Source organism: Glycine soja, chromosome 20 (assembly GCF_004193775.1).
Source record: "Glycine soja cultivar W05 chromosome 20, ASM419377v2, whole genome shotgun sequence".
NCBI classification, from domain to species: Eukaryota; Viridiplantae; Streptophyta; class Magnoliopsida; order Fabales; family Fabaceae; genus Glycine; species Glycine soja.
In genome coordinates this window covers 28,496,467-28,519,031 of record NC_041021.1, presented here as the reverse complement: position 1 = coordinate 28,519,031, position 22,565 = coordinate 28,496,467, and the positions used below count along the sequence as shown (strand labels likewise).

General features: G+C 34.7%; 1 protein-coding gene across 2 annotated transcripts; it reads right to left on the bottom strand.

Moving 5' to 3' along the window:
• Positions 1-369: 369 nt before the first annotated feature.
• On the bottom strand, positions 370-20,675 carry LOC114403140 (pentatricopeptide repeat-containing protein At5g04810, chloroplastic-like). 2 transcript variants are annotated; one of them, XM_028365920.1, is made up of 10 exons: positions 19,761-20,675; positions 16,578-16,705; positions 15,745-15,885; positions 14,583-14,669; positions 13,992-14,145; positions 5,382-5,441; positions 3,920-4,348; positions 1,680-1,975; positions 1,394-1,523; positions 370-1,047 (listed from the first exon to the last, which is right to left on the bottom strand). In XM_028365920.1, the coding sequence occupies exons 1-10, from the start codon at positions 20,601-20,603 to the stop codon at positions 517-519; spliced, it is 2,799 nt and encodes a 932-aa protein (XP_028221721.1). In that variant the 5' UTR covers positions 20,604-20,675; the 3' UTR covers positions 370-516. The 2 variants fall into 2 exon arrangements, with proteins under 2 accessions (XP_028221721.1, XP_028221722.1); XM_028365921.1 differs by having other exon boundaries at positions 370-1,044.
• Between the last annotated feature and the right edge of the window lie 1,890 nt (positions 20,676-22,565).

Here is a 22,565-nt window from a genome sequence, read left to right as displayed (position 1 = left end):
AAGGGACTAAAATTATAAATTAATGTAACCAACAGTTTGTTCACCATCTAAACATTGTAACAGAGATATTAAGTTTTTACTACATGACCTTTTCTTGTTGCAGTATAACCTCTATCATATTATCAAAAGCTAATAGTTTCTTTCAAGAAATTTTTCTTTAAAAAATTTCCATGAAAGTAAAAATTGTGTTTTCAGTTTTACAAAACACATCTAACACTTTCATCCAAGTAACAAGAAGTTTAACCCCCTTTAAAGAAGAATCTGAATTCATATAATATAAATAAATAAAAAAATAGACAAAACCTTTGCTCCTTAAGGTGGATTCACCTGACTTGCTCAAATTAGTTAAAAAGTCCAAAGCGATTTCTAGATGCAGGGGGTTAAAGGAATTAACTATTTAGCTCATTTTTATCAAAGAAAAATAAAGAGAATTTAATGACTAAAAAATTAGCATTCATCATGGCAGTATGCCACCTCCATTTACTATAACATAGTTCAAAACTATCACCTGTATGACTATGAGATAACAGTATCATCATCAGTGTCATCATCATCATTATTGATTCCATTAACATTATAATGCACATCGTCCTCATCCTCGTCCTCATCATCAATTTGAAGATCTGCAGTTTCTGTCTCACTATTGACATCAAGAACATTATGTGAGGTCCAATCAGGAGGAAAGGTCTTCTGTAGGGCTTCTGTTAGTTCCCCTCCAGTCCTCTCAATCTTGCGTAAACATCTTGACCAGTGAACCGCAGTTCCCATGTCGACAATCATCTCAGACTCTATCATCTCTCTACATACAGACAAGAGGCCACTGTAAACGTAAGATTGAGCAAAGGTGGCTCTTGATAGCAAAGATGTCATGAGACAATGGTACACTGCTTTGTCTGGTTTAAATCCAGCTAGCTTCATCTCTTCAAAGCAACTCAAAGCCTTCTCTGGCATAGAAGCACGTGCCCAACCATTTATTAGAGTTGTGTAGGTTTTGAGGTTTGGTTTTATACCAGATGCTTCCATTTCTTGGATAATCTCAGTTGCCTTCTGCCAGGAAGAAGAAAAACTGATTAACAAGATGTAAATAAATTACCATGATTTGATAAAAAATTCTGAAAATCTACCATTCAAAAACCATGCTTTGAGGCGGTTTAACATGCAGCACGGGGAGTATTATGAAAAATGTATAACATAAACCAACAAGATCTGTTTGTGAGAGCAAACAGAAAGAATTGAAATGAGACTTCATAATATGCAAGGATTTTGCACTCAATTCATTGCTATACTAAATGACGATGAAGATGACCCAAATGAGACATTTATACCCTTATTTTTAGTCCACTGTAAGTAACCACCAACTTAATAAAATTATATTTCTCAACAGCCATCATACCTGCATATCCCCAGCTTTACAACAAGCATTTATAAAAGATGTGTAGGTATGGATGTCTGGTAGAAGTCCTTCTTTTCTCATTTGTTGCATCAAGTCTGCAGCCTCCCAAACATCACCTCTCCGAGCCCAACTAACAAATAAAACTAGGTTACTAACATATAAAGCAAGTTGTGAAGTCATTAATGAGCAAAAATGTTAAAGCATCCAAGCATGTACACATTGAAAAAAAGTAAAAAAATAGACAATGCCCTCATTCAAGAATATATTCAGATGTATTAAATCTTACCCATCAATTAGTATGTTATAGACAAAAGTGTTTCTTGGAATATTTTTTGCACTCATTTCTTTTGTGACTGCAAGGGCACTCTGCATTCTGCCTGATTTGCAACATGACTTCAATAACGCTTCGTAAGTATAAACATCAATCTCCAGGCCCTCATTCCTCAACACTGTAAAGTACTGAAAGGCCTTTTCAGTGTCACCCAGTGAAGCATAACCTTGCATAAGAGTTGTATATGTGTGTTCATTTGGTCCAACACCTGCCACATTCATTTCATCCAATATTGCTACAGCCTTGGTCATCTACAAGAAACATAACATTATTTACAGAATGTAGAAGTTATCGATGCATGCACTAAAACAATAAAACTAACAGAAACATCCCTCTGTACATCTAACAGTTTGTAATCCAATCATACTAAGCCAGAATTAAATCAAAAAGATAATTAGGGCTTTGATAGGATGGGTTTTTGTTTTATCTGCAATGTATACAAATCTGGGTAGAGTAAAATATCAAAGAAGACAGAATAGCTGCTGAGTGCAGAGAAGATGACATGAAACAAAAGCATCACACTTCGGGTCCTGTAGGCATCACAACTAGGGTTGGATTGAGCCACGTCTCAGAGAGCAATTTGTTTGTGGTAAAACTAATCAATCAATATCATAAGACTATTAGGAACCAATTGTTTTTTTTTTTTGGGGGGGGGGGGGGGGGGGGGTATTCGGTAATTGTTAGGAGGCTCCAGGTTCCTCGAATTACCTGGGTTATCTTGTTTCTCTTATTTCTTTATCATCAATAATAAATCAGTTCAGCTCTTTCTTAATCTCGTGGCCACCAGTTCTATCACAATATAACTACTATATATGTTTATTTAATGAGTTAAAAAAGTTTTTGGTCCCCATAGAATTTCAGATTTTGGGTTTTAGTCCCTGGGCAACAAAAAGGGACTACTATATATGCTTGTAGAATTTCTTTTTTTTTTTTGCCCAAGCAACAATAAGGCAAAAATTTAACCCCATAGGGACTAATTATGAGCAAGAAAAATAAAAAGAGGGACTAAAAATGGGGGGGAAATTATAGGGATTAAAACCCAAAATTTGAAATTCTACAAGCATAAAAAACTTATTTAACCCTTATTTAATTTACTGAAACTAACTCTTTAGCTATTCAATTTCACTTTTGAAAATCATATAAAGTCATTGTAGGTGTTGTCACTGGAAGGAGGTTGTGAGGTCAGATTGACCTGAGCTTGCGAATTAGGGTTTGCAGGTTGAGAAGGAGGATCAGATTTACCACTGGATGATTTTTCAGAGGTGCCTTCAGTAAGATTGATGGAAACGAGTGACTTCTTGGACTTTTCAATTTGCTCTTCATACTCTAGAAGGAGAGTTTCAACTTCGTCAATGGAGAGATGCTCAAATCGGCTACTAACCAGGAAATCGTCGACTCATACTCATCAGGAAGACCATCGAGAACCATATCGAGGTGCTCTGTAGAAGACACAGACTTCAAAGCTCGATGCGAATTTGTCGAGCCTTGGTGCGAGTGAGAGAGTGAAAGTGGGAGTGGATTTTGTTCCACAGTTGCCATGACGATTTGCATCCAATCACCCGTGGAAGCATTTCGCCGGCAATGGTGGATTGAAGCCACGCTAGAAGAAATTGATCTTGTTCCTCCCAAGCTTGATACACTGCAGAGACGACACCAGTATCGCGATCTTCAACGGATAAGAACCTCTGCAGAATCGTTGAATTGACAAGGTAATGTAGAGACGATGACACTTGATGACTGATTCAACTTCTGAGAAATCGAATGAGAGAATGTCAAAGCAGCTGAAGAAGACGAAGAACCCACCAGTGGTGGAGGGGAGGAAGGAGGAGAATTCGCGGAAGCCATGAAAAAGGATTCTAGGGATCAAACCTAGCTCTGTATACCATAAAAGAGATTGAGATAGAGTTTGAGATTGGAGATAAACATTATTCAACCCAACTAACAGTGATTACAGAGCTGGTATTTATAGTACCTTAGGAGTTCTAACTATACTAACAATATCCTAACTAACTAATAGTTAGGAGTTACAGCTGGCACCAACCAGAGAGCCTAGAACTATGGTTCAGTGTAGTTAGGAAAAAGAATACACAGTAAGAATACTCTAATAATAAGCAAATAAAAGATAAGGAAAAGTAAGAACCAAGACATGTCATTTGCATATTTTAATTAACAATTGTTCGTCAACCACAGGTTACCTGACGCTTCTCAACAAGGCCAAGAATAAGAGCATTATATGTGTGTACAGTGGGAATGCAACCACTCCTCCTCATCATATCAAAGATCTCCAAGGCTCTCCTCATCTCTCCAGCTCTTGCAAAACCATGTATAATGGGTAAAAATGTGCGTGTGGTAGGTCTATGCCTCTCCTTTTGCATTTGCCTCACCATACAAATGGCACGATCCATGTTACCCATCCCACAAAAAGCTGTTATAATGTTATTGTAGAGTACTACATCAGGCTTCAAACCATCTTTAGTAAAGTCTTCAAAAACGGAGAATGCATTAGCCCAATCTTTCAACTTCAAGAATCCATTGATCAACATAGAGTACGTCTTCATGTTATGTTTTATGCCAGACATTTTCATCATTTTGCTAATCTCCAATGCTTTGGAAACTTTTCCAACCTGAAAAAAGATAAAACAGAGTGGTGTCAACAGGCCATAATTGTTGGTGGCACATACATTTGTTTGTTTGACCGAAATTAATTTCCCCACATCTTAAGGGAACGTTTGGTAGGAGAGAAGGTTTTAGTTTCCCAGGAATCATAGGTTGGGAAACTTCGTTTCCCATGTTCGGTATGCATTTTAAAAAAATAACATTCATAGGAAAAGAGGTTTCCCGTGAATGTTTTTTAATCAATTTCCCACGAAGATTTTCCCATGGGGGAGGTAGAAATCTTACTTTTACAAGTTTAATTTTTCTTTTACTACAGTAAAAACATCATGTTATTCTTTATTAATTATATAATGTGCTGAATAACTAAAATAATTGGTAAAAATATGCGTAACTTTTTTATTCTTAGGAAACTTATCTAAAGGTTCCCAATGACCTACCAAACAAATTTTATTCATTCCCAAGATTCATGATTCCCAAGAATAATGATTGTTGGGCATGAAAAAATTTCTCCCCGACCAAAAGCCTCCTAAAATTAAGGTAGCCAAAAGCAAGCATTATGCAAGCAGTTACAATAAAAGAAATAAATGAAGGAGCACATCATATAACAAGAAACAAGAGAGGCCTTTGGGTTAAAGGAAAGAAAAACCAGTAACTTTATCTGCCCCGTATAATCTTGGACATAAAGGACAATTTATTAGCTGCAAATAAATTGTCTGTCAAATATTAATTTCATGTACTTCTGTTGAGGCAGGAGGATCAAATGGCACAGGTTCAAGAATTGACAAACTTATACCACCCAGCCATTCAATTGTAACAGTCCATCATCTTGATCTTTCACATATTTAAAAAAAACAAAACAAATAATTCATGTTTTTATAGATTTGAAATCGATATTAATCTTAATATGAAGGACACTTAAATAATGTGAATTTTATTGGTCTGATATACATGATAGGAACTTCAATAGTAACTACTGAATGAGATAAACGAACAGGATAGCATAAATGACCAAATTAATGTCACGTGTGAAATATATCTTACCTTGGTGTAAAGATTAATAAGACAACCATAGCTGATAACCGAGGGAGAGAAACCACATTCCTTCATCAAAACAAAGAAAAGTTAGTGTCATTCAATGTTGAGTGCAATAATGCACAGCAGTTTTAGATACCGTATCCAAATAAATCAACGTGACTATGAGAGTAATATAACACATGCTAGATTAACAAAAAGGGAACAGATTTCAAACAAAAATAGAGATTCTCATGCTAAGAACCAAAACGTAAAGAGTAACTAAGTTATGAAGGAAGGCCATAGATGAACTCAAATGAAGAAGAGATATCTTGTGAAGGAAGCTATTGGAATAGAGAGAATATCTGATCATAGAAAATGAATCAGAATTGTGTTTATTATTGATTGATGAATACAAAGTATTTTACATTACTTATATACTCTCTATAACTACCATAACAGAAAAATAACCACCTCTAACTAATTATAACAGACTTAATTAGTTAGGTAACTAACAACTAACTCAAGTTACACTAGGATGGTTAATAAAGAGAGATGCTATATACTAGATGCATGAACTCTAGATTATAATAAACAATTGACAATTGTTTACCACCTTTTCTTTTAAAAAACTATAAATATTATAAAAATAATATTAATATCTGCAGAGTGAGAAAGACAGATTTCTTTAAAAAAAAAGTTGGTAAAGTGCCAAAATTAATCTCTCAAGAATTGGTTCAAAAACAGCTTGAATTGCCTCAGTCAAAAGCTAGCAGCTGGAAGAGAACACAACAAGCATCACAAGAACTGAGCTAAACAGCCAAATGTCGCCAAGACTATAGCAAACCATAGCCAAATAGACAATTCTAATACAAACAGTACAAGGCAGAGGAAAAGGAAATTCAAAAAAGTGGCAGAAGTGTAGTAACCAACTCAGGAATAAACTAATTCGTGGAAAAATAAATAAGATGAAGCCAAACAGAAGCAATGGAATAGGGCCATACAGACGGGAAAGAAAGTGTTATCAATGACAGACGGCAGAACATGGCGGAAGGTCAAAATTCGGTCATATAACACACCATTGCAGCCTACAGCACCGCCATAGCAGGCCTCCCTTCACAAATTGCCTATGGCAGTTGGCAAAAAAAAAACACCACACCATTATGCCATGGTGGACATAGCACCTCCATTTAACAACACTGAAAGAAACCAAATAAGGGGCATGAAAAGACAAACACACACTGCCAAAAAGAGTAAACCAAGGTGGAAGTGTGGCTGAAATAACCAAGTGAAAGGTTGACGGACGTGCAGATGATGGGGAGGTGTATAAGAGATCTTAGAATGTGGGTTTGGGCCTAACTTAACCCCAAAAGCTAACTCATGGGGTAAGGATTATCCCACACTTATATATTCTCTCTTTGCCTTATCTCTAACCAATGTTAGACTTGGATTTTTCCCAATAAGGTGAGATTATCTATGATGGTTGCCAGCAAAGGTGGCTGAAGATGAGCCATGACACACTGACATAAAAACCAGCCAGAGAGTGTGGACAGGGAGATTTCTAGTGAGACTTCAGGTCCTAAAAGATCATTGATTGGATACTGCAAATGTTGAGAAACAGAGATGATAGCTACAATGCAAAGAAAATCATGTTGAGGATATGAACAAAACCACTGAAGCACTAATGTTACCTTGGAAGGTACATGTAACTTGTAAGCAGTGGGTAGGAGGACCGTAGGAGCAAAGCTAGTACAGGCAAAAAGCACAGGACACACTTTTGCTCTTTCAAAGAGAATCCTATATACAATCTGGAATTTTTATGTTAGAAAATTATGTTTAAGTCCCCCTATGCTATTTGATGTTCTTATGGAGTGGGATGTAACATTTCATTTTTCGTAAACTAATTTAAAAAGGATTGTTATTTATAAATAAATAGAGTTTTAAAAAAATGATGAAATTTTTATAATTAAATAAATAATGGGAAATAATTGTTTGAAGAAAAAGAAAATATTTGATTTATTCATTTGATAGGAAATAAAATAGAGTTCCTTTTTATAAAATAATAAAAATAAGTAAATAGAGTAAATAATAGGTTGTGAGTACTCTAGATATAAATAGAAACATGTTAAGTCAGTTTTCAGATCGACAATAGCTTTTGTGCCTCCTCTTCCTCTCAATTTCATTTTCCCTTCTCCTCCTCCCAAAATCCTCTCTTTTTCCTGCATACCACCAAACCTGTCTCAAAAAAACAACGATCTCGAACTCATTCATCGTTGGATCGTCATGAAATTTGAGCACGAGGTTCGGAACTCATTTACGAACATTCTCACCGTTGGGAATTACGAAATCATGCCGGAGCTGGGAGAAATATTCTTTGCATCGAAGCTTTTTCTTTTTCCGCAGAAACCCAAAACTGTCTCCTTAAAAATACAATCTCAGACTCATTAACTGTTGGATTGTCGTGAAAATTTGATATGTGGTTCGAGATTCATTTACGCACATCTTCACCGTTGGGATTTGCAAAATAACATCTGTGGAGGGAGAAATATTCATCGCACGTAGACAGTGGAATGAAGGCTTCAATCTCTTCTCTTTCTTTCTAACGTTTGAGAACCCTATCAGAGTAGTCGGATGAAAAACTTGAGGAATTTCAGGAAACCGTTAGAGATGTCACTATTGCTATCACAATACACACGTGAGCCCGCTTTAAGGTAAGGGATGAGTTATTTACAATTGGAGAGTAGTGAGAACATCTTAAGGATCTTTAGAGTATCAATTGGATGGATTTTGGGGTGTTTCTACAAATTTTGATTCTATCCTTACAATTACAACTGTGAATTATATATGTTTGACGAACCAATTGATGTCCCAATGAGAAATTACTGTGAAATTGATGTATTCTTGTGTTGAGTGTGAACCCTTAAAAAAATAGTTTCTCACATGAATTATACTCTAAATAATATTATTTAATGACTTATTTTATACAAATTATTACCTTGTTCTAATTTTCCCATGATGATGATCAACACATTATGTATATATATATATATATATATATATATATATATATATATATATATATATATATATTATAATACTAAAATAATAAATTAAAGAAAGTTGTAAGGTTAATGCCTAATAATAATTTCTTTTGATATAATCTTAAATTAATTGTTATAGAAATTCTTTTGATTAAAAATAATGTAGTTTGATTAACTGTTTTGTGTCATGCAAATATTATTATTACTGTGTGATGTGTATATAAGTTATGAGGCGTAATAAATTATTATAATGAGATTATAATATTGTTATGAAAATTGAGTAGTGCAAAGTAGAATGTGTCAATTTGAGAGATACATGTAAACATGATATGGTTGATTGTAACATAATGAGATGTGAAATTGAAAACATGAGTTTTAGTTGGGAGTAAGTGTATGATAAACACCTGATGTGGCATTACTTGTGATGTGAGCTGTAAATTATACAATAACCCGACCAGTGTTTATCTTGAGAAAAGTGTTGATGCGTAGTGTTAAAGGAAAAGTGTAGGTTTCCTATCTAGAAACCAATGTTAAATTATAGCGCAATGTGTTAAACGTGTTTGAAACACGAGTGTGAGGTCGTGGGTATTGTATAATTCATGAGCAGTGTCTATGAATAGAATATGTGATGAATTGTAGAATAACATGTTTTGGGATTATAATATTATTATTGAGATTAAGTATAAGTGTAAAGTTGAATATGTGTTAATTTGTGAGATACATGTAAACATGTGATGGTGGATTGTGATATTATAAGATGTGAAATTTTGAACATGAGTTTTAGTTGTGATGAGAATCCTGAAATTGGCCATATACAGGCTAAAGGCCTAAGTGGAGAAGGGCGAAGGCCCAAGTGGAGAAGGATAAAGCCCCCGAGTGGAGAAGGATGAAGGCCCAGAGGCAGATACACTATCAAGACTATTAATTGATGCTGAAGGCCCAGATTAATTTGAAGGCCCATAATAAATATGTTCTATTTAGTTATAATTTTTATTTATTGTAATTTTGACCCAAACTGTTTAGAAGGCCCATGTCTATTTTTATCTTTTTGTTCAGATACACTATAAGTATTGGTTTTTATTTTCAATAAAAAAAAAACTTTTGGCATTTTCATAAAATTGGGTGAGAGTTTCTCTCTGGGTTCCTTGTTGAACCAATTATCAGACTTATCAAGGTAATCCTTGTGGCGTCTACCCCGACTTATCTTCCTTCACCGAAAGTGGCGTCTACCCTGACTTATCTTCCTTCACTGGAAGTGGCGTCTACCCTGACTTATCTTCCTTCACTGGAAGTGGCGTCTACCCGGACTTATCTTCCTTCACTGGAAGTGGCGTCATCCAAACCTTCGTAGCCTGTATCAAGTGATCCGTTCCTAGTCAGGTTCACATCATCTGGTATCAGAGCTTCGGCTCTTGATAAAGGTTCTATCTTATCCTATTATTTTTCTTTGTAATTTGTCCTGGTTCGTGTTTTGTCCTTGTTCTGTTATTTGTTTTTTTTGTTTACGTCTTGTTTGGTTCTTGTTTGCGTCTTGTGTTCTGTTATTTGCGTTTTGTTTACATCTTGTTTCGTTCTTGTTTGCGTCTTGTGTTCTGTTATTTGCGTTCTTGTTTACATCTTGTTTCGTTCTTGTTCTTGTTCTTGTCACGTTCTTGTTCTTGTTTCTTGTGTCTTTCACACTTTGTGTCAAAAAAAAAGTTGCAAAAATTTTGAAAAAAAAAAAAGTGGGTGTTTGATCTTTGAACACGAAATTGAGGCATTTAGAGGTGTTTTTTTTTAAAGAAAATCGTGGAACAAATCCCCTTATCTAGATTCTCCTCTGAATTCTGAGCGTTTTGATATATAGTGGGCCTCAAACGGACAACCGTAGCAAAAGTTATGAGCATTTGAAGTTTACTTGTCATATCTGTTATCTTATCTGTTATCCTATCTGTTATCTTATTTGTTATCATATCTGTTATCCAAATTAAATCTAATTTGTTATCCAAATCTGATCTATTATCCAAATCAAATCAAATCAATTTTTTTATCCAAATCAGATTTGTTATCCAAATCTAATCTGTTATCCAAATCAAATCCAATCTGCTATCCAAATCAAGTCCAAGTTGTTATCCCAAATCAAATCTGTTACTCTGATAATTATATTGTCTTTCCTTTTATTTTATATTACCTTGTGTGTCTAATTCGATCCATCCAGGAACTTAAGAGGGAGTGAGTGGTAAAAGGCAAGAGTGAAAACATAACACAAAAGCCTATATTGAGAGCATCAAACACGAGTGAACTACCATTAAAGAGAGAAACACGTGAGTAGAGTGTGGTGAGGTCCTGAATTTTTTTTAATTTACTGCAAAATTCTTTGTTCCTTAATCATGGCAAGAGCTGGTGACAATGGTGGTGTATATCATCAACTGGATGAATCTCAACGCTTATTTCTGGACGCGTGGACTACACAAATGCAACGTTTGTTGAACCGTAACAAAGAAAAGCCCTACAGACGAATAGCCAAATCTTCCTCATTTACTCTTAAACCTCTATCCCCTAGAGAAGTGTGTGATGACCAAATCAGAATGAGAGAAAAGAGAGAAAGAAAATAGTGAGGCACCACAAAGGAATATGAAAAAGAAGAGTGATACACCCGAGGAAAAGAGTGATACACATGAGAGAAAATTTAATTATTTTGCAGAGGCGAGTGAAGTGAAGAAAGTGTTGCCTGCTCATGAACCACTCAATCTACAGTATTGCAAAGACAGTAAAATTTCTACTCATAATTCTAATGAGTTTACTATTTCTATTTCTCCTAGTGTTCAACCCTTATTGCATGAATTTAAAAATGTCTTTCCTATGGAGATTCCTCATGGACTACCACCTTCAAGAGGCATAGAACATCAAGTTGATCTCCTTCCAGAAGCTTCATTGCCTAACAGGCCAACTTCCAACAGCAAGCCCCAAGAGACTCAGCATAAGGATGCACAGACCAAAGTTGCGTATGTAAAAAAATTGTATGACCAAGTGAAGGTGCAAATTGCAAAGAAGAATGAAAGCTATGCCAAGCAAGCCCACAAGAAAAGGAAGGAAGTGGTACTTGAACCCGGTGATGATCTTGGACATTTGAGGACAAATGTTTTCCAAGAAGGAGGGAATGATGAGAATCCTGAAATTGGCCATATACAGGCTAAAGGCCTAAGTGGAGAAGGGCGAAGGCCCAAGTGGAGAAGGATAAAGCCCCCGAGTGGAGAAGGATGAAGGCCCAGAGGCAGATACACTATCAAGACTATTAATTGATGCTGAAGGCCCAGATTAATTTGAAGGCCCATAATAAATATGTTCTATTTAGTTATAATTTTTATTTATTGTAATTTTGACCCAAACTGTTTAGAAGGCCCATGTCTATTTTTATCTTTTTGTTCAGATACACTATAAGTATTGGTTTTTATTTTCAATAAAAAAAAAACTTTTGGCATTTTCATAAAATTGGGTGAGAGTTTCTCTCTGGGTTCCTTGTTGAACCAATTATCAGACTTATCAAGGTAATCCTTGTGGCGTCTACCCTGACTTATCTTCCTTCACTGGAAGTGGCGTCTACCCAGACTTATCTTCCTTCACCGGAAGTGGCGTCTACCCAGACTTATCTTCCTTCACCGGAAGTGGCGTCTACCCTGACTTATCTTCCTTCACCGGAAGTGGCGTCATCCAAAAACTCTACAGCCTGTATCAAGTGATCCGCCCCGTAAGGTTCACATCATCAATGATGTGAACCTTACGGGGCGGATCGTTTGATACAGGCTACGAAGGTTTGGATGACGCCACTTCCAGTGAAGGAAGATAAGTCATGGTAGACGCCACTTCCAGTGAAGGAAGATAAGTCTGGGTAGACGCCACTTCCGGTTAAGGAAGATAAGTCTGGGTAGACGCCACTTCCAGTGAAGGAAGATAAGTCTGGGTAGACGCCACAAGGATTACCTTGATAAGTCTGATAATTGGTTCAACCAGGAACCTAGAGAGAAACTCTCACCCAATTTTATGAAAATACCAAAAGTTTTTTTTATTCAAAACAAAAACCAATACTTATAGTGTAGCTGAACAAAAAGATAAAAATAGACATGGGCCTTCTAAACAGTTTGGGCCAAAATTAGAATAAAAATAAATTATAACTAAAAACTTATTTAACTTGAGCCTTCAAATTAGTTTGGGCCTTCAGCAACAATTAATAGTCTTAATAGTGTCTCTGCCTCTGGGCCTTCATCCTTCTCCACTCGGGGGCTTTGTCCTTCTCCACTTGGGCCTTCGTCCTTCTCCACTTGGGCCTTTAGCCTGTATTAGGCCAGTTTCATGATTCTCATCAAGTTGTGAATAAATGTGTGGTTAACACCTGATGTGACATTACTTGTGTTGTGAGTTATGAATTATACAATAACCTGACCAGTGTTTATCTTGAGAAAAGTGTTGATGCGCAATATTAAAAAGAAAGTGTATGTTCTCTATTTACGAATTAGTGTTAAATTGTAACGCAATGTGTTGAATATGTTTAAAACACGAGTGTGAGGTCATGGGTATTGCATAATTCATGAGTAGTGTCTGCATGCAAAAATTGTTTTAGGGGTTGGACCTGAATCAAGAAAGAGAGGTCTTGACGGACTTTTCGGAGTGTAAGCCTTGGATAAATACACCCGGTTTGAGTGCTCCTTTAAGTCTGTGCTGGTCCCACATGGTTGGAGCATTCTCGCAAAACAGCGTGACCCTGACTAGTCTTCCTATGATTTTACTTAGTGAGAATGACCTGACATACTCATTAAGTGGTGTGTCTTGTTATGTACTCCTAAACGCCCTAGGGTGATTTTTCACTGACATGGTACCATATTGCATATAGGCTTGAGTCTTAGCATAACTGTTGCATAACGCTTGCTAATTGTTTATTATGAAATTGATGTGTTATTATGTCTTGATCGGATTGTGTGATTCATGTGTAATGTGATTGATGATTGAAAAACGAATTTTAAATGACAAAGTGGTTGAATTACATGAGTTATGTTTAAGCAAATTGTATCTCATTTATATGATATGTATATCTAGTTATCTTTTTTCTCTATTAGCTAGGAATGTGATAACTCACTCCCCGTGTGCTATTTATGTTTGGATCCTGTGATGATCTCGAATCTTGTGTTCGTGGAAGTAGATGATTAGGTGGATGACTATGAAGAACTTCATGCTAGAGGACACGGGAACACAATGCTCTAATAGGATGTGACATTGGGGTATAGGTTTTCATATTAATTGCATGAGGTCTTGGACGACCTTGTTTTGAGTCAAAATGATTTATTATTTATTTGGCCATATTTTATTATGATGTTAGAAAAGTGAATTTGAGTCTTTTACTCTTTTAAAAGCCTTGTATTTAAATGTGTTTTAAAAAAAATTAATTTTAAATTCTTGTTCCTTTTATTATTAGTACATATATGTATGGGATAGAAGGTGTCACATGAGACATTTTCTTTTAAAAGATATAATTGATGACAGCACAATGAGGACAAAACATACCAAAACTAGAAACTAGAAAGACTATAGTAATAGTGATGATGATAAAACAATGAACGAGCTATACCTTAAGTCTGTCAAATACAATCAAGCATTTCTCTTCATTACCAATCATTGTATAACCATCCATCATGGTATGATAGATATCAATGGGAGCATCTATCCCTTGTTCTTCCATCTCCCTCACCAAGGCTTCAGCTCGATCCATATTGCATATTTGACTGTAAAATGCATCAGGATATCAAAAACAATGAGAAGAAAATTGAAAAGAAATGACAATAACTTGCACATTAACACAAATTGGAAACTTACAGAAACAGAAATCTAGGTTACAATAATAGATAAAAACATTAACTACATTAGTGAATAATTGAGTGGTTAATGTGTTTAAATTTTAACCTAATATTGATTTAATTAACAACTTGAGTGGAATTTTTTTTTTTTTTGTCTTGGCAAATACTGATACTTATATTAGTTTTTATTTCCCAGCTAAATATTACCCAAAGGAAAAAGAAGGAAATGACACAAGTAAATTTGGAAGACAAATCTCCATTTAGTAATAATGATCTAACCAATACTTGCAACATATGAAAATTAAAGGTCTTGAATCATATCATAGAAATAAAAATGAACCCTTAAAAGAAATATGAATGCTCACCAGTGCGCATAAATTATGCCCCCATAAATGACAGCATTTAAAGATGGGAGCTTCTCTTTGGCCTCCTCAAACCAGTGATCTGCAGCACTTCCAAAGAAACATCAAATAGTTATCTCCATGATACAAACTGATGCTTTACTCTTCACTCATTTATGAACTGGCCGTCAAATTATTTCCCAATATCAAAGATCAAAACTTTCACACCAGCACAGGGAAGAGAATAAAGAAAACGTGAGAGTGGGGTTATTTAAGTATGAAAAACCAGAAATGAAGAACAAACCAGCAAAAACCAAATGTTCAATCACTTAATACAAGAAAAAAACGAAACCCAGCTATAGCAGTAGATTTCACACTTTGGTGGTTGGGAGTCAGAAGATCAATTGATCTCCACAGTGACTGAAACAACTTTATAGTTTATTAACCATATTTTTATTAAAAAGGAGAATAGAAGAGCTAAATAAATGAGATAGTTAATAATGAAATCTAACCTAGATAATTAACCTTTACAATAAAGTATACAGGTTTTTGGCTTCCTTATAAGCTGGAAAAATTGGCATTCTACTTCCAAAGTTCAGCGGCAATCAGTTGCTAGGATTCCATTCTGGCATGATCAGGTTTGAAAGTTTTGTTTATTGTTTGGATTCAGCTTCTCTATCACACAATAACTGTTTTCTTTTTATCTATATAACCCAAACATCTTCATTTCCAATTTTCTGCCACGACAGTATGCTTTTCCAGAAAAAGACTGGTATAGAAACTATCCTTTAAAGATTTACCCCAGTGCATTGAACTGGAACCAAAATGAAAGTATACGCTAGCCACATAAAAATCAACCGGGGCACCTTTCAATTTTTCCCTTTGCCATGGTATCAAAGTTCTATAACCAAGTAGTCCAAATTGAACCCTTGCTGGCTACATTCTTTATAAAATTATTATAATTTTTTTTAAAAAAAAAAAACAGCACAATTAAAGTGGGCATGTATATTAGCTGTGCATCGAGCCCAAGTTAATGGGACGAGTTAGAGACAAAATCCATTTATATAGCTTCACTTAATAGCTTAATCTTTCAGGAGAGTCGGTATATGAACAAAAGAAAAACTAACAAGTACAAACATCCAATACAAAGATACAGTAATGAGGAAAATTTATCTGGTTTACTTACTCAGCATTGCCCATTTTAGCGAATCCCCCTACAATTATACTGTATGTGACTATAGTCATTTCAATTCCCTCCTCCTTCATCTTTCTAACACAATGTAAAGCTTCTTCCATGTCTCTACCAACTGCATAAGCATGAATAAGACTGCAAACATTTAACATGCATTAATTATTAGTCAGAAGAAACAAAAGTCATAGTGCTTTTTCTTTTTCAAGAAAGAAATTTAATTTTGAAGGAAAAAAAGACTATAAGAATGACGGAGATAATATTCTCCTTAAACCAAAGAACAAAATAAAAATGGAGAAACAAAAAATACAGAATACCAAACAGAATCCCTAAAGAATGCTAAAAACCCATGTATTGTGACAGTGTATGTGAGGAAGAATTGTAGTGGATCATAGCCCCAAGTGGGCAAGAAAATTGGCTTGACTTGGGGTAACTAACTGCCAGCACGGCCAGTGGGGAAATTCTGTTGTAAGCTACAGAGAAGAGATATAAGTGGTTATGGTGAAATGTGATCTGATGCTGTTCCTATCTATCAGAATCCTTGAGTTAAACACCAAGGAGGAGAAAGAAAAATGAAAGTACAAATTTAAAGAGGACTTCTTTTGAAGGGTAAATATTTGAAATAACAGAAACTCAACAGTAAAATATTTTCCCCCGATCAATAATATTCAACTTTGCAAAGAAAAGTCAATTCATTCACATGCTCATCTCTGAAATGACAACACACACCAATCAGAATGTTGCCTAAGCTTAAAAGCTAAAAACACTTTTAGCAGATGTTAAAAATTATAACACACCTCTAGTACAAAAGATCAGTTTAAAGATCATACCTACTGTACACGTGTGAAGATGGCTCTATTCCTCTTGCTCGCATACTCTCAAATGTTTGGCGTGCATGATGCATGTCCCCTCGTCGTCCATAATATTTAACCATCAAGCCATATTCTTTTCTAGCAGGCTGAAAAATTAATAACAACAAAATGAATCCAAGAACAATTACTTAATACTTATAATTAAAATTACAAAAGATAAACACAGGTGCACATTAAAATTTTTCGTGCAGCCATCATCTATGTGTATGCAAAAAAGATGCCACTTCCTTTTTTTTCAAAATTTAAGGAAGTATTATTATGAATCTACTACTGTCTCTGACCTAAAACAAAGATCTTATTTTCTTTTATTTCACACAAAAATATTCAAACTTAATAATCATTATTTCTAATTTGGCATAGTTTCTGATGCCCTCTTTGATAACAATACAATAAAAACTTCGTACCCCATTGCCCAGAGGCTCTTCGCTATGCGAAGGTATAGGGGAGGGATGTTGTACGCAGCCTTACCCTTGCATATGCAAAGAGGCTGTTTCCGGATTCGAACCCATGACCAACAATACAATGTAATCAAGAATTTTTAACAAATGAAAGAAAAGACATACATCATAATGTGTTACTCTCTTATCTCAGTGATTTATGTTTCACATTAGCTTTGGGACCGTAAACACATACGTGCAACAAATCAGAAAAACCATACTAGTGTAACCGAAGAAAATCAAGAAACCTTCATCTATCCTGTCTAGTTACCCTCTAGAGTCCTACCTCTTGAAACACCCCCACCCTCAACTAGGAAAATACAAAAAGCCCCACCTCTTATCAATTGCTCTTCAGTAATAGTGAAACAGAGGCCAAACAGTTCAAGTTTTCCACAAAACAACTTCCATGGCTTCAAATTTTCCCTTTTTTTTTTTTTTGATCAGCAAAGGATAATATATATATTAATTGAGTACCAGAGGTACTAAAAGATACAATTTAAAGATCAAACAATTGGTTCCAAGTCAGACTTAATGTATTCTTGACATGAGCCAATATCTGGATACATTGGTGAGACTAATACGGATTGTTAGTCTAATTTCCTATCTTCAGCTACTTAATAAACCCTGTACTAAGATTGCTAGACCAGTGATTGTAGTGAGCGCCAAAATCCTTCTCCAAATTTCTGAGCCATGTCCATAGTAAGAAAACTGCATCATCCAGCAGTTTGTTGTCATTAAAGGTATCATTGGAAAAGATAATGTTATTTCTTTGCTTCCAAATGGTCCATGTCAATACTAGCCACCACCACTTCCACCCGTTAGCCCTTATGCCCTCGGTCACTCCATATATGTGTTGGAGGAAATGTTGTTTTGGGTTATGCGGGAAAGCACCCACCATATTCACCCAAGACAGCGATTCCCACCATACTGGAAGAATTTTGTTGCAGTGAAAAAACAAGTAACCTGAGCTCTCCTCCATGCTTCTGCAGAAAGGACAGGTGGTATCATCTAACTCAATTTGTCGCCTTCACAGGTTTACTTTTGTCGGTAGTCTATCTTTGAGTATCATCTAACTCAATTTTGCTGCATTCAAATTTTCCCTTTAATCTCCAAGCATCATATTTTTGCCCCCTCGTTTTAATATGACTTATAGCAATGTCTCGCTGGTGTTGTTATTAAAGTAAACACAGGACCAAAAATTAACTTCATTTCTTGTTTTCAGAAGTATGTATTGGAAACAGTGAAAACTACTTTTCCTTATTTTATGTATTGGAAACTACTTTTCTGAATAAACTTCAGAAAACAAGAAATAAAATAAAACCAGAATTCAGAAAATAGAAAGAAAAAAAAATTCAAATCAAAGGCCCTTTGATAGAACTGGACCAGAAACAAAGAATGTGTGTATTATTATTGTGGTGTCTCCAACACCCAAGACAAAATACAGATGAGTTTTGAGGTCTCGCCACCCTCCACTTCCTAATCCCCTAGACTATTTATAGTTTCTTAACTAACTAACAGTTAGTTATCCTAGCTGTTCTAACTAACTAACATTTACTAAGGCTCTTAGCTCTTCCAAGAATATTTCCTTACATGCCCCTTTCCTCATCTATCACCCTTCAATCATAGCTTCCACTACAAATAAAGATCTATTTAGATAAACTTCTCCATAACAACTTATAGGGGAAGAAAACCTTCAATCATAGCTTCCACTACAAATAAGGATCTATTTAGATAAACTTCTCCATAACAACTTATAGGGGAAGAAAATAAGAAGGAAAAATAAATAAGTTTTTCCATAAGTTAAAATTAGCTTATGCATAAGATAATGGGTGAGTTTGTTTTAACTTTAAAAAAAACAACTTCAAAATAAACGCTTTTTATATAAGCACTTTTTAAGAAGCAGATAGAATTTACTTCTTAAGATAAGCAGAAAATCGTTTTTTTAAACAGAAAAAGTTTAGACAAACACTAAAAAACAGAAAGTTGCTTATTTTATTAAAATAAGAACTTATTCCAACAAATAAGTTTAAAAAAACAGGTAAAAACTCTGATATTGGGCTAGTTTGTTTAAACTTATTTTTTAAAATCCGTGCTTTTTAAAATAAAATATGCAGTTTGTGGTTTTCTGATGTTTGTCTAAACTGTGTTTACTTAAAATAATTAGTTTTTTGCTTTTTTAAGAAGCAAATTTTATCTGCTTATTAAAAAAGCATTTTTTTTAAATTACTTTTTTTTTAAAAGTTTATACAAACTGGCCCATTAGCTTCTCCAAATCCTGATTTTTAACTTATGCATAAGCTAATCTGTAGAAACTCTCTTCATATTATTAGCTTCTCCAAAACCTGATTTTTAACTTGTGCATAAGCTAATTTTAGCTAGTGACTAACCTGTCTAGATACAAAGGTAGGAGTGCTTTTAAGAGCTTTCCAAAGCTTCTCTACTGAAAAAAAGCTCCATATTTGTAGTAGAGAAGTTTTCAAAAGCACTTATGACTTGTATCAAACAGGTCAATTTCATTTTTCTTCTTATTATTTCTTCCAAGATAAGTAATTAGAGAGAAGTTTATCCAAACAAGACTCTAACTACTAACTACTACTCTACCCTACTCTACCAAAAAACTACACAAGCAACCTTCTAACCAGAGTAAAGAGTTAATAAAATCAACAACTAATATAAGAAGAGCATATATAACAAGATGATGAACCTTCTTAATTCTCTCAAAGGCAGTCACAACGGCCTGCCAATTCTCGGGCTGGGTTTCCAGAATCTTCTGGAAGCTCTTCCTGGACCCGTCCCTCTCCTCGTGCCACGTGGACGGGTACTCTCCCTTGTCACCACCATTCCCTTGCAACCACCGCGCCTTCTCTTCACTCCTCTCCCGCATCCTCTTCCCGTCGTCGAGCTTCACCGTCAGCACCCTCCCGTGGAACTCCACGCCGTCAAACTCCACCGCCCGCATCGCCGCCTTGTCCGCCTCGTCGTCGCTCTCGACGCCATCGTAGATGACGAAGGCGAACCCTGCGCTCCGCTCCGTGTCGTGGTGGCCCTTGATCAGAATCACGCTGCGTATGGGACCGAACTGCCGGAAGAACTCCGCCACCTGCGGCTTCTTCACCCACGCCGGCAGGTTCCCCACGAAGATCTTCCCCGGCTGCCGGAAATCGGAATTCCGGGAATCAGAATTCGCGCCGTCGCCGCTCGCTTTATCGGTCTCGGTTTCGATTTCGGAGTCGATTTCCGGGGGCGGCGGTGGTGGCGGAGGAGGGGGAGGGGAGAGTTTGCTTGTGAGCCATAGCTTGTTGGCGAGGGGGTTTGAGATTGGAGCGGGTTTAGGGTTTGAGGGAGGGGTTGTTGGTGTGGCTTTGAGGGATTTGGAGGGGCGGCGAGGGGTGGCGGAGTTGTTGGAGTCTGACGGTGGTTTGAGGGAGAAGGATACGGTGGTTGTGGTGGTGGCGGCGGAGGAGGAGGGAGGGTGGTGTTTGGGGGAGAAAATGGTGGTGTTGGAGGGAACGGACAAGTGTGAGGTGGAGAACGAGAGAGGTTCCATTGTTATCGTTTTTGGTGTTTGTCGTAGTAGCAGCAGTATCAGAACCTCATACTCTGTCCACTGGTAAGGGAGTAATTAAAATATTTAGTATACTTTTTTGGATAAAGTCTTAGTGTCTTTATTTATTTGAATTTTATTTTTTTTCATTTAATTGTAAAAATGAATATAGATATCTGTTACAGAAATATGATAATTTTTATTTGACTTTTTTTTATCTATTTGATACTATAACTTTATTTTAAATGTAAATGTTTATTTAATGTAACTGAATAATTAACCAATATTTATTAAAAAAATATTTGAAATATACAAAACTACAATATAATTAATATGACAGGTGTAATATTTAAATTGTCATAAATATTCATGTTAAAAATCAAACTATTTATTTAACCTATGTCATCCCTTAATGTGATTACAAGTTTAAAAATAGACAAAACAATAGTTAAAGATTGTGATAGTTTTATTTGAATTTTTTTTATCCAATTAGCACTACTAATTTATTTTAAATGTGATTATCTTTAATTAATGAAAATTTACTATTGAATAATGTTTACTAAGAATACATTTGACATAAGTAAAATCACAACATGATTAATATATCAAGCATCCTATTTAACTAGTACATTCACTAAATGTGATTTGTCCAAATGTGAAAATAGACATAATTAATTGTGGAAGAGTGACAAATTTTACTCGAATTTGATTTTTTTTAATCCAACTAACCACACAATTTCATCTTGAGTGTTATTGTTTTTATTCTCCCATATGATTTATTTAAGTGTAAAAATAGGTATAAATAATATGTCAAAGAGCGTGACAAATAAATAAAAAATAAAAAAGCCTCTCATATAACTACACGCCATAAACAAAGGGAGTGAGTATATTGATTTGAAGTGTTTTTTTGGTATTCTATATATGATTTGTCTAATCATAAAAGTAGACATAAACTTTTTGTCAACAATGTGATGGATAATAATAATAATATTAATAAAATGATTAAATTAAATATTATTTGTATTAAGAATACTAACATTAATAATATTACCCTAGTTTCTATATATAAAAAAACAATATTTAATTCATCAAGATATGATAAAATAGTTAAATTAGGTCATTTTAATTAATATTGTCATAATTTTAAATTTTATTTCAAAAATATCCGTAGAATTAATTAGTTTAAGTAGTAGTTAAATATAATGACATTACTCATAATTTCAGGAATAATTTTTTCAATTAATGAATAAGAGACATAAAAAGAAATTTAAAAATAATTCATATAAAAAAGTGTGTGTATATATATATATATGAGTCTCTTAACATAAAAAACTTATGATTATGAAAATTAAGTTTAATTACTTATTTGTTTTCTATAGTTTCATAATTTATACCTTTTAGTCCTTATAATTTGAAAGTGATTTTTTTAATCCTTATACTTTATATTTTAATTCTCTTTTAGTTCATGTAGTTTGTAAGTGATATTTTTAATCCTTATAATTTACATTTTAACTCTCTTTTAGTTCTTATAGTTTGAAAGTGATCTTTTTTAGTCTCTATATTTTATATTTTAATTGTCTTTTAGTCCTTACTATTAAAATATGAGTAATATTATCAATTACAATTAACTACAAAAATATTAGCGAGTAATTCGTAACTAATTTATCACAAGATAATTTGTAATAAAAAATAGTTGATAATTTATAACTAATTTGTAGCTAATTATTTTATATATTTTTTGTAGCAATGACTAAAAGGTAAATAGAATACAAATTAGAGGGACTAAAAATATCACTTCCAAACTATAGAGACTAAAAGAGAATTAAAATACGAACTATAAGGACTAAAAAGACTACTTTTAAACTATTGAGACTAAAATAGAATTAAAATGTAAATTATAGGAACTAAAAAATTCACTTTGAAACTATATAGACTAAAAGGTACAAATCGTGAAATTATAGAGAT